Below are 13,112 nucleotides of genomic sequence, written 5' to 3'. Positions count from 1 at the left end.
TAAAAAAATTTGTAAATGTTTTAAAATGAAAGAAAAAAATTGTACTGATTTATTTTTATTTTTTAAATAGGCTCCATGCCCAATGTGGGGCTTGAACTCATAATCCCAAGATCAAGAGTCACACGCTCTACTGACTGAGCCAGGCTCGCACCCCAAGAAAAAAGTTTTAAACACATCAAGTGCCACCCTCCTTTCCCTACTCTTGGAAAAATAATGATGTTCCCAGGGAAGGGAGTCAAGCAAAGGATTCTAGAAGCTAAGTTTTGGCTGCCTCATCAAGAAGCCACCCGGTGGAAAGCCTTCAACAGTATTAACTAACATTCGTTTGCTGCTTACTATGTACCAAGCACTCTCTTGAATACTTTGCTTGAATTGATTTATTGGATCCTCAGAGTAACCCTAAGTGATCGGTGCCCAGTGGCCAGGGAAATAACCCAAGGCCAGAAAGCTAGTAAGCAGAGCCACTGGGGTCTATGTTCCTTGCTGTGAACCACCACACCAAGCTTCATTGGCTCCCAGCCCCATTGGAATAATGCCCTGAGTGCTTAGCTAAGTCCACATGGTCCCTGTGATCTGGCCCAGCCCTGTTCTGTGGCCTCGTTCTTTCTGCTCCTGCTCATGAAATGTTTGCTATTGCCCAAACACCTCTGCACCTTTGCACTTGCCTCCCCTTTGCCTTCTTTGGTGCGTCTCATTCCCTCCTCTGGTCCTAACCCTGCTTCTTCAGACCAGAATAATCCCCATTAGTCCCGCAAGGCTTAGCTCCAGTGTCCCCTCCACTGTACCAGATGCCCCTTTCCTTGCTTCTGCAGTACCAGTGTGTACCTCTCTGTCACTGCCCTCCCCACACGTCTGATGCCATGTGCTTGTTTGCCTGTGTCCCCCTGTAGAGTGTAAGCTACGTGAGGGCAGAGACCTTGTCACATCTGCCTGTGCATCCCTTAGCACTCAACCCAGCAACTGGCACATGGCAGGCCTCCAATAAATGCTGGATGGATGGATGGATGGATGGATGAGCAGTGAGATGGGTAGGTGGATGGATGACTGGACAAACAGACAGGGAGACAGATGCCTACAGAGGAGTCTGGGTGGAAGATAGAGATTACGATTTGATGGAAAGAAATGGAAGCCACACTCTGAGCCAGGCTCTCCTATAGCCAGCTCATCCTCCTTCTGTCTCGCCCCTCCTCCCACAGCTTTTCCTGAACCCTGTGAGTATGGATGGGGCTACGTTACTTATCCTGTCCATCAAGAGGAACCCCAAATCCAAGATGGAGGAGATTGACATTTCTGTAAGTGATTAGATCGTGGTTGCTTGCACCAGGGAGCATGCCAGGTACCACGGCCACGCTATGTTGGCAAGTGCCAACAGCTCTGTCCCCTCATGGGCCCTCACACAAATACTCCATGAAAAGGTCACTCCTTCTGGAGTACGACTTGGGCTTCTCTTGGGGTCCTTTTAATAGGAGTAGCCGTTCGGTTGATAACATTGTGGTGTGAAATCATTTACAAGATCCCGATGGGTCTAAGAGCAGAAACACCAGAATCAAAGGTGAGAGGCCCCCAGAACAGAATTTGTTCACTGCCACCTTTGCTGATGGACAGCCCTGGGCCCCAGAATGGTTCCAGAATCATAGAACTTTTAACTTTTTTGGTATTGATTGATTGATTGATTTAGAGAGCATGCATGAGCACGTGCAAGTGGGGGAGGGGCAGAGAGAGAGGGAGAGAGAGAATCCCAGGCAGGCTTTGCACTGACAGCACAGAGCCCAATGCGAGACTCAAACTCATGAACCGTAAGATTGTGACTTGAGCCGGAGTTGGATGCTTAACTGACTGAGCCACCTAGGCGCCCCAGAATCACAGAACTTTTAGAATCTGAGTCCTAAAACATGTAATAACTTGTATTCTTATTTTGTGACTTGGCTGACTGAGTAGAATTTGAGGGTAAGGCCCCCTGGTGGAGGAGGAAGGCGTGAGGAGGTGACTTCACTGGACCAGGTATTCTTTTTTTTTAAATTTTTTTTTTCAACGTTTTTTATTTATTTTTGGGACAGAGAGAGACAGAGCATGAACGGGGGAGGGGCAGAAAGAGGGAGACACAGAATCGGAAACAGGCTCCAGGCTCCGAGCCATCAGCCCAGAGCCTGACGCGGGGCTCGAACTCACAGACCGTGAGATCGTGACCTGGCTGAAGTCGGACGCTTAACCGACTGCGCCACCCAGGCGCCCCTGGACCAGGTATTCTTGCCTGAATCCTCAGAGAGGTGGTAGCTGGTAAAAACAATATCCTAGACCCGCCCGCCACTTTATACGGTTTTCCCCCAAAGGGATTTTATAGGCTTTGGCTCATTTGATCCTTCTCTGGGAGGCAGGTAGAGTGCACCCACGTCCTAGAGCTGTTCAAACCACGCAAATGTATTGTCGCACCGTCCTGAAAACCAAAGCCCAAGATCAAGGTCATGGTAGAACTGGTTCCTTCAGAGGACCACGAGGAAGAATGCGTGCCGTGCTCCTGCCAGCTCCTGGTGGTTTGGTGGCAATCTGTGGTATTCCTCGGCTTGGTGGGAGCATCGTCTTGATTTCTGTCTTTAGCTTCAAATGGCGTTCTCCCCGCGTGCACGTCTGTCTCTGTATTCAAATGCCCCTTTTTATAAGGACACAGTCATATTGGATTAGGGCCCACCTTAATGACCTCATCTTAACTTGATCATCTGAAAAGACCCTATTGCCTAATAAGGTCACATTCACAGGTTCCCAAGGGTTAGGACTTCAACATCTTTTTTTTTTTTTTAATCTTTAATTATTTTTGAGAGAGAGAGAGACAGAGCATGAGCAGGGGAGGGACAGAGAGAGAGGGAGACCCAGAATCCGAAGCAGGCTCCAGGCTCTGAGCTGTCAGCACAGAGCCCGATGCGGGGCTCAAACTCACAGACCACAAGATCATGACCTGAGCCAAAGTCGGACGCTTAACCGACTGAGCCACCCAGGCGCCCCAGGACTTCAGCATCTTTTTGATGGGAACACAATTCAACCCATAACGAGAACTTTCCCTCATTTTCCCATTTTACATACAGGGAAACTGAAACAGAGAGGTTGGATCACTTGCCCAGGAATACACAGCAAGTGAAAAGCACAACAAAGAGTAAAGCCGAGGCTTCTGCCTCCTACTCTAGTGCAGTGTTAAAGTCTTGTGTTATTTTAAAGCCACACAAATATGACGTTTTGCCAAGATTTTAATGCCTTACAATTATATCAGTGATGATATTTTGAATATTTAAACCCAAACACCTTGGAACTTAAATAATAAGTAAAATTTGGACTTAGGTTTGCCACAGATTATAAAACATTAGAAAAACATACCTGCTTTTCTTTTCAGTCTGTCCCCTGGTTCAGTCGGTTTCTCCTTAGGGGGCTTCTCTCTACGCTCATCCTACAGCTCTGACCTTGTACCCCTGAGGCTGCCTTAGCTCCCACCCCACCCTGCCTCTGGGTCTCAGTTATGTGTCCAGATTTTGTTGGCATTTGCTCTCCCTCCTTCCCCCCGCCCCCAGGGCAGGTTGGAAGGCATGGAGTCAGGCACTCTTTTGGTGTCTGAGGGAATGTTAGAAATGGTGCTGTTGAGGCCCCAGATGGCACAGAAACCCACAAGCTGGGATCACACTGGCATTTTGTCACAGGTTCCCAAGGGTTAGGACTTCAACATCTACCTACCAGGACAGACAGGTCTGAATTAGCCTTTTCCTTCTCTTTTATCATCTCTCCTGATGTGACTCTAAACAGCGTTGGAATTCCTTCACTGCTTCTAGAACTTTCTCTAGAATATCTACAAATCAGGATGGGGGAAGCCGTCAGCCCTTTAGCATGAGTTTCATTATTTGAAGTGGCAGAAGATGGTCAGAACCACATCTGAGGAGTGAAGCAGGCTGACTGAACCAGTGAAGGCCCAGTTTGGTCAAACACTGCTTCATAGACCATGTCTTCTCCTGTGGCCTACAACCCAGCTCTGAGGGCACTTCCAAAAGGGGAGTTCCCAATGGGTTTTGAGCCAGGACAGGGTGGTTGGAATGAGGGATCCTCGTCCGGGGCACATGCTCCCAAGACCAACACTGGTGTAGAAATGGACATTTTAGGACATTTGCCTCAGGACCAGTCTCCTAACCCCATAGCTGTGTCTCATCTGTCACATGCAGACACCGATGCTCGCCATCTAAGAGCAGAGCCAAGCTGACCGTGTGTGACACAGGCTGCTGGCACTCAACTAGGACATCTGATCACACTCATGTGCAAACTTTACAAGTCAAATCACAAGCCCTAGGAAAGATGAACTCTCCCAGTCTAGAAGCAGCACTGCAGAACAAGCTGGAAAAGACCAAACAAAAACAAACAAACAAAAAACAAAAAACGAAAAAAAAAAACCTCTCTGCCTTTGGCTTGGATGGGGCGGCTGGTCTGCAGGGGGGTGGGGGATGGGCGTGGGGGTAGAGATGTTACAACAGCGGGCGATGCCTTCCTCACGATGGGTCCCCTCTCTCCCCTCCTCAGAATGTGCTGGTGTCTGAGCAGTTCGTAAAAATATTGGATGGGGTGTGTGCCATCCACCCCCAGCTGGACGTGACGTACAAGGCGGTGCAAGGCCTCTCTGCCAAGAAGGAGCTGCTCTTGTGGACAAACCCCATGAAACTGATCCAGGTGAGCCCTTGCTTTCCTCTCAGAGACCCCAAGGACCAGCGTCTCCCCTCCCCCGAAGTGTCTGCACAGTCCTCTCTGACAGGGAATGTCTCAGACATGGAATATTCCCTGTGGATGTTGGGTCCCTTCAGCAGGAAGAGGGGATCTGGGATCTGGGTGAAGAGGGAGGGGCTTGGAACAGGATGGTTTCCACCAGCCAGGCTCCTCCACCTGTTAATGTGCGGCTGAAGGCAAGTCGCTGTGCTCTCTGTGCCCCCAGTCTGTTCACCTGGAAAATGGGCATAACGATAGGACTCACCCCGGGAGGGCTGCTGTGAAGATTCAATTCTATAACACACAAGAAGTGCTTAGAGCAATGCCTGGCCAATAATAAGCGCCCAACAAATGCCAGCTCTTTCCAATAGCCAGTAAGGATGCCAAGACACCCCTGTGGTGAAGACAGCGGTTTGGTGGCTCCAGCTAAAGTGGGACCCTCAGATCCTTTATATCTAGTGGTGACCTGCCCCTGGCTCTAGTCTTAGATCACAGGAGGCAGGTAAAACCATGGAAATGAAAACCCAGACAATTTTAGAGCTGCCAGGGAGCTCCTCTGGTCTGACCACCTCACAGAGTAGCGCCCAGCCCAGGCTGGTGTTCCCATGCCTGGCTCTCACTGGAGGCAGAGTTGACGGGGAAGCTGGATACAGACTGCTTGCTACCTGGGGTGATACCCATGCAGATGTAGATTCTAGAGGACGTGTGCCGCTGGGGCTACCTCCTGCCCCTTGGTTGGTCTGCTCTGTGCCTCAGTTTCCAGGACTAAACAGAAGAGCTCTGCATGGCAATTATTGTTGTGTGGAAAGTTCTAGAAGGCAAGGGGGGGTATTGAGTACCTTCACAAGTCAGATGACATCAGATGGAACCGAGGGGAAACCTGTTTTGCAAGGGGAGGAAGATGATGCAGGGAATAGGAATGGAGATCTCGGATGGAAAGCGGGAGCCCCACCCCTGCTTAAAACAGCATAGAAATCTCTAGGGATCTCATAGGAATCTCAATTAGAAACTGAGCCAGATATGCGATGTAAAACACAGTCCTTCCCCTCTGGGGAGAAGGGACAGGCAACAATCTGGTTGCAAAGATGGGACAGATGCAGTAACTTCTCATAGAAAGCATCATACGATAAAAAATAAATGAGTGACCAAGGCAACAAATACCATCTGAATCCAGATTAGAGGCCACTGTGGGATTAGGCAAACAGAAAGGGACACGTCCTGGGGAAGGGTCTTGAAGAGCAAGAAAGAATTCAGGTCAGTGACAGTGACAGGGAGGGAGTTCTGGGGAGAGGGTTCCCACTAGCAGAGGAGCAGAGCAGGGTGCACACAGTGTGCTTGGGAGATGGGGACAGAACCATGTGGCTCCAGCAGGAGAACCGTGTGGTTCCAGGCTCCTGCAAAGCCTGGAAGTCAAGGCTACCCAGAGAGGCTGGGGCTAGATGTGGCAGTCCTCAGATTCTAGGCTCAGGGCTGGGGTTGGATTCCACAGGGAGCGGGAGCCAGCTACAGTTGCTGAGCGGTGGGTAAGGTGAATCCGGTAGGACCAAAGAGTAACCTTTCAGGCAATGGGGAGGGAAATAAACTGAAGGGGGTAAATATGAGAGTGGGAATGCTAATGAAGGCACTATGGTAGTATTCTCCGTGTGCTAACTAGTATTCTAGAATGGTGCCTTGCCTGAGGATAGCAGTGGAAGTGGAGGGACAGATGTAGGGGATCCCCTAATGGAGAAGCTCCAGGATTTGGTAAATGGCTGGGCACATGGTGCATGTGGGCAAGTATGCGTGTGTGTGTGTGTGTGTGTGTGTGTGTGCTGGGAGAAGGGAGGCCTGTGATGATAGGAGCGAGCCAATGATAACTCCAAAACGTCAAGCCCAAGGGACTAAAATAAAGGTGGTGACGCTGCCACCACAGGGAGGTCTTCTGTAGCCCCACCCTCTCCACCTACCCATCCCCCCCTGGTTCCCGGAAATCCAGCCCCACAAGATTTCCCCCTGTTTCTCTGCACTAGCTCTCACTCAGCTCCAGGCCCGTGCACGTGCAGGTTCCTCTGCCTGGAACACCCTTCTTCCTGTCCTCAGTGTCGTACTCATTCCTACTCTTTCTCTAGGTCTCTATTCAAGTTCACCTCCTTGGGCCTGCCAGGTCTGGGAGCCTGGGCAACCTTTTGGCGGAAGGTGGCAGTGGAGGGTGGGGATGGGGTGGGGTGTTGTTAATAGATGTTACAAAGTCAAGTATTTGCTTCTGGTGTCTCCGGTTTCTCTCAGAGCTATGCAGACCAGCACCAAATCACGGTCATAGACTTCTTCAAGAGCTTGAACCCTAATGGAAGAATGATGATGTCTGTGGGTGACTTCCGGAAAGCTATGATACAGGTGTGCTGAACCCTAGTGGCAACAGCCAGTGTGGGGTGTGTGTGTGTGTGTGTGTGTGTGTGTGTTTAGGCCTGGGAAGGGGTAGGCAGAGAGCTCCATTGACTTTGCATGTTCCATCCACTTCTTCAGCAGGACAAGGTCCCTATGAACCCGTACCAAGTCAGGGAGCTGATAAAGAAGCTGGCTGAGAAGACAGGCATGGTGAACTTCAGGTCAGTCTAGGCCCAGCGCCCATCTTATCCTGCTTCTGCCCCAGGCAGGCCCCCAGTTCTCTATAAGGCGTCCCGGTGGTGTCTACATTTGATCAGGTACAGCCTCCCCTGAAGCAGCTGGCCGCACCCTCCCTGGCTTCCGAGGCTGGCCCCACTGTCTGCCCTCCTCCTCAACTTCCAATTCACCCTCCCAGCAGAGCTGCAGCCTCAACCGTGTGCTGTTGGCTGTGGGACCAGATTCTGGGGACACAGTGTCAAAGCCAAGTAGGAGGGGACGTAACAGAGCACGTGGGTAGGCCCTGGCATGGTGAGAGGTCTGTGGCAGGTGCCTGGGTAGCTCAAAGAGGAGGATTACTTGGGCAAGAAGCAAGTGCAGAAGCGTGAGCCTCACGTGGCTGGGAAACTGCAGCCACTCAGCTCTGCTGTGGCCTAGGGGATGATGCCGTTGTGACTTGGGCTCAATTCCTTAAAGAGACAGGAAAGGGCCTGTGTAACAGTAAGAACTGTAAGAACACCTGTGAGCCCCTACCTCGGGCCAAGTACTCTGTGGGGCCCCAAACCTGCCCAGGTGCCTGACGCTGTCATCGCCCATATGTGGCCCAGGTGCCCAGCACTGTCACGACCCATATGTGGCCCAGGTGCCCGGTTCTGTCATCACCCGTACGCAGTGAAGGATGAAGGCTCCCAACTGACCCAGCAACCTCTTGTCTTAGACACCAGTCCTTAGGGAGCTCTATCAGAGGGACCCCCCTCTGGTCCTGCCCCCCGAGCCTCCCCACCCTGTACCTCTGTTCTGTGCCCTCTTCAATACTTGCCACGGGGAGAAGCCAGGGCAAAGATAGGAAAGGCAGCCGGACCCATCTGCACACCTTGCTTCTAGGGAGGGGGCAGCTCTTCACAGGGCTCTTAGTCTCCAAGTCTTTAGAATGGGGTGTAACCACAGCACCCAAGCGGCTTTGTAAGGATAGAGTAGGGACAATGTGCATAAGAGGCTGGCACATGTCACCCAGCAAGGGGGCTCTTTCTGAAGATGTCTCAGGCTTGCACGTCCCCCACACCGCGTCTCTGTCCTGAAACTCCCCACCTGCCCCCCCTAAAGTGGTGCTTGTTGTCCTTGGGAAGCTGGTGGGAAGTGCCCAGGCAGAGGCCAAGAGACCAGGTTCCAGGTCCAGCAAACCCTTCAGCTTTGCAGATGAGGTCAAGTGGCCATCAAGAGGCAATACTGGGGTCTGGGTCCCCGTGTCTTGGGAACTGAGGGGGCGGTCTCTCGTGGGCACCTCAAATTGTCCCTCAGCTCTATTCTCATTGAAGAGCAGAGCGGTCATTTTTATTGTTGCGTGAATTTTTTATTTTCATTTTTGTTACAAATAATATCTACTTGTAAAAATTCTAAATCCACAGAAGTATAGCAAGAAGAAAGTGAAGGTTCTTTTTTTATCTCTTCTCCACGGTACATGCTGCCTCCCATGAACAGTCCCAGCGCACATTTCCGTGCCTTTCCCATACTTGCCATCGAGTGTGCATGTGTGCGTGCACACGTGAGTGTGTGTGGTGTCGTGGTTTAAAACGTGGGCTCTGAGGCCAGACTGCCTGAGTTCCAAGCCCAGCTCCACTCCTGTGCAAGTTACCCAATCTCCGTAAGCTTCAATTTCCCCATCTGTACCGTGGAGCTAATAATAGTACCCATGGCATCGGAGCTTTTGAGGAGTAAATGGATTAATGCCTGTAAAGCATTTAGAACATTACCTGGCATGTGCTAGGCTCCGAGTACACATATGTTTTATTATACATTATTGTACCCTCACACTGACAAACACACGGTTTCTTGTTTATCCTAAATAGAATCATGCTATCACGTTCCTCTGAATTTGCTCTGCCTTCCAGTATGTCTTGGCAATCTTTCCGTGTTTGTGCATTTAGATCCATCTCAGTCTTTTTTAACTGCCGCGTGCTATTTCATAGCACAGAAGTCTCCTTATTTATCTCATTGTTAGGGACATTTAAATTATTTCCATTGTTTTGCTACTACAAATAATACTATAACCAGCATCCTTTTGTAGATGGTGTTTGCCCACACGTTTCTCTAACAAGGTGGAGCGGATCCAGGGCAATCGCTGGGCCAAAGGGTGTGCACATTCTAAATTTCAGTCGACTGCTAAACCCTTCCTTGCCAATGGCAAAAACCGATTCTTCTGCCCCCTCCCCGGGCCGACACCAAAACTTACCCATGTTCAACCCTCCTGCTGCGATGGGTTTACAAATGATCCTGCTTGGATTTGAGTCTGCCTAAACACTCCCTTCAATCAGGCGGCATTGGCACTCAGCATTATCCCCTTACCTTTCAAACCAGTTTCCTAAAAACAGAGAAGCGGTAGCAACAAGTCTGGTCTGAAAAGAAGTCGCCGCGACGGAGAGGTCCTGGCAAGTCGATTGGTGGCATTCAGGAGGCGAAGATCTGTTCTGACACCTCCGTAGACAAACACCAAGGCCAGACTGCGAGCGAGCCAATAAAGTCTGCCTGGGTCCCCACGTCTCTGGGCTGCAGGTGGCGTGCCCCCACCCCCCCCACCCCCCGCAACTGGAGCAGCGCCTTTGGTTTTGGCGACCAGCAGGGGGCGCATCCTTGATGGCCTTAGTAGGAGCCGGAAGACAAATTGGGAATGCAATGGCGTTGCTAGGCAGCAGGAAAAGAGCAGTTTGGGGGGGGGGGGTGGTGTTGGAGATCAGTGCACAAAGGCAGTCATCCTAGTAAATGTAAACTGTATCCAGGAGAGAGATTTTGGAGACGCGGGAGGCAGTGGAGAGGGAGCAGATGCTCAGGAACAAGGACGTGGGGCACCCGGGGGGGGGGGTGCTTTAGAAGCAAATGCTGAGGGGTCATGTGGAGAGAGCCCAGGATGGGAGACAGACCTGGCATGTAGTCATAGCCCGGTGCCACCTCGCCACCTGAGCGTGGAGCCTTACGCTTCCATCGGAAAAAAGTAGGACAGCCGAAATTAAGGCTTCCCAATCTGTTCTGGGAATATACTGTTCTACATTTCTTTTTAAAATTCCTTGGAAGCTAAGAGGACACGAATTGCTGAGCACAAGAGCAGGGATAGTCAAGAACAGCATGCGCTGAGCAGGTGCGGGGATGGGTAACTGGCGGGTTCTGATTAGCCCCGCCAGTCGTCTCTGTGGATGCACAAGGGCAGGGACTGAATCACACATCGCTGTACCACCACACAGTGCCTGACACATAGGAGATGCTCAATAGAGACCTATGGGGTGAACAAACACATTCACCTGGCAATTTTGGGGGGCAAGTGGTGGAAAAGTGGGAAAGTTTGGGGGTGACCGGGAACCGACCCTTTAGAGCCCTGATGTGTGACGCATGCTGAAACGGCATCTCGGAATCCAGTCACTGCCTTTGGCTTTCCCTTTGCTTCACCAGGGCTGGAGCGGAGGCTGAGGCCTCTCTGCCCGTGTGGCAGAATCATTATTTGAAATAATTTATACCCCCTCCCCGCAGTGCATTTTCCCCTTTCCCTTCCTTATTCAAGGTCTTAGCCCGAAGTTGAATTTCCATTAATTGGGTGACAGAGGGGCTCAGAGTCAAAATTAGGATAATAAAAGAAAATAAAGAAATGCACTAAGGGGTTCGTGGGCTGAAACTCACATCTCTCATACTTGTCAGGGTATGTAGATGTCTTTGACTCCACAAATAAATCGAATCCCCTTAAAATCAGGAGCCGTGTCATTTAGGTTTATTATAATCTATAAATTTCCCCCACCAAGTCTCTTGTCCAGCAGCTGCTGGTGTCTGGGTGGAACCCTGAAGACTATGAAGCCAGGGGGTATCAAAAATTGTGGATTATGTTATGGATCAATAAAAACAGCAAAGTTTTCTCCAGATGCTTTTAATGCATCTCTTGCATAAAAATGAAAGGCAGCAATTTTCTGATCAAATGTTATGTTTTGTTTGGGTAGCTTTGGGGAAATTATGGAGATATAGGGAAGCTAAAATCCACCCCCTCGCCCCCAATCCTCCAGGCCAACCCTCAACATTACCAATCCCAAGAAAGTGAAGGACGAGAGTCAAAACCTGCCTGCAATAGTCTGGGAACCTTCCCAAAGTTGGAGTAATTCCGACTAGTGGCCACTAGGTGTCAGGTCAGCTTCAAATTCCTGGTGAACACACCGCTTCCATATCCTTACAGAACGCTTTGCAGCCTTTGTACTTTCTGTGATCTCCCAAACTTCTGCCCACCACCCCCCAAAAGCCCGACACATGAAATCTGAGCCCGGGAGTGTCCAGCAGCCTGACACTTGGGCAAACCTCTCCAACGCTCAATGTCCTCGTTGTGAATTGCGGTTTCTAACAGGGAACTTTGCACCCGTACTGTGAGGCAGAAAATCAGGGGTGGGCGGGTAAAAACTCCGTAAATATTCAGTCCCCTCCCCCAGTCAGTCCACCCTGGAGCCCCGCAAAACCACAAGAGGAGACAGTGTTTCATTTGGATAGGACTGCACGAGGAACTCATCCTCTATCAACTTGCCCAGTCTGGAGGCTGGTGGGCGGGAGCTGCAAGCCCAAGGTGGAGGTAGAGGAATCTTGCAAAGTAGGAGAGCCCAGCGGGTCAAAATGACCCAGAGGCATTGGACTGCGTGCCCAGCACTGAAGGAGGTCAGGCTACAAGCGAGGGAATCAGCACCTGGCTGTGCCCCTCCTAACCTGCCCTAATTCGGTGAGCGTCATGTGGTAGCTTTTTGTTCCTCACAGAAACCCGGTGCAGGAAGACTTTATTATCCTATTTTACAGTTGGGGAAACGGAAGCATGGAGAAGTTAAGCATCTCACTCAAGCTTTCTTGCTAGTAAGTGGGGAGGCGGAGATTCAGGCCCTAACAATATAGCTCTGGCTCCCTGGGGTCTTACCCACTGTGCTTCCCTGCCCCCTGCGGCTTCTGTGCAGCAGCTCCACATCCAGACCGGGGAGTTTAAATGCACTTACTCTGTCTACACTGTGTCTACAACAGAGTGAGGAACTAGATTGATAAGCAAGCACGAGCTGCAGGCCAGGAGGGAGGCAAAGGCGGAAGATACTGTTCTAGTGTGGCTGATTGCTGAAGGTCAGGTTGACAGGCCGTCCCTGCTCCCAGTATTGAGCAGAAATTGTGCCAGGGGAGGTGGGATGGGAAGACAGAAGGAAGCACATGGAAAGCTCTGTGCACCCGCGTCATAAAGCAGTTAAGCATACGGGGTTCTGGCACCGGACATTTTGAGGTTTGAATTGCGCCTGGCTTTCCCACTTAGCAGCTCTGTGACTTTGAGCCACTCAACCTTTCTGAATCTCCGTTTCCTCACCCGTCAATAGAAATGATAATGGTCTCCCCTCCCCCACGATTTAATGAGATTGTGCCGGTGAAACCCAAGGCCTAGCATACAATAAGTGCTTCCTAGAAGGATGACCTCATCACAGTGGCTTTCCTTTCCGAGAGGTGGGGGGAGGGGAGGCCTAGGTCCTGCAGGGCACAAGAGGGGCCACACCAAGCAGCCATCTTTGAAATATCTAAGTACTGGGCCTTTGAAACATCATGGGAAGTATTCTCATCTCAGGGTTTGGTTTAAGGCTTGCATCAAATCAAAAGAATTCATCCAGAATCTTAGGAATTAGAGGGAGGAGGGTGGACCAGGGACTAGCAGCGCCATGTGGACAACGCAGGGGACACGGTAAAGAGCTGGCATTTTTCTTGGCCACTGAGGTCCGAACCCCTTTTCCTCGGCTGGGAATGCCTCACCTCGGGGGAGGGGTGGCTGTGAC

The 13,112-nt window shown here is 50.7% G+C and overlaps 1 protein-coding gene across 2 annotated transcripts in view; it reads left to right on the top strand.

Annotated features, from left to right (window-relative positions):
* LRRC74A (leucine rich repeat containing 74A) overlaps positions 1 to 11,950 on the top strand; it is a 32,941-nt gene extending 20,991 nt beyond the window's left edge. The window contains exons 10-14 of one of the 2 annotated variants that reach the window (XM_047080306.1): positions 1,197 to 1,292; positions 4,546 to 4,692; positions 6,991 to 7,098; positions 7,228 to 7,310; positions 11,103 to 11,950. In XM_047080306.1, the coding sequence (XP_046936262.1) occupies positions 1,197 to 1,292; positions 4,546 to 4,692; positions 6,991 to 7,098; positions 7,228 to 7,310; positions 11,103 to 11,229 (561 nt within the window). In that variant the 3' untranslated portion in view covers positions 11,230 to 11,950. Of the gene's footprint in view, positions 1 to 1,196; positions 1,293 to 4,545; positions 4,693 to 6,990; positions 7,099 to 7,227; positions 7,311 to 9,660; positions 11,035 to 11,102 lie in introns of those variants that run through there. The other variant, XM_047080307.1, reaches the window with a different exon arrangement.
* Positions 11,951 to 13,112: the final 1,162 nt, after the last annotated feature.

The sequence above is a fragment of the Lynx rufus genome, unplaced genomic scaffold (assembly GCF_022079265.1).
Source record: "Lynx rufus isolate CCGP_SWC_20201006 ecotype Redwood Valley unplaced genomic scaffold, mLynRuf1.p SCAF_17, whole genome shotgun sequence".
NCBI classification, from domain to species: Eukaryota; Metazoa; Chordata; class Mammalia; order Carnivora; family Felidae; genus Lynx; species Lynx rufus.
This window is presented reverse-complemented; position numbering and strand designations above follow the sequence as displayed.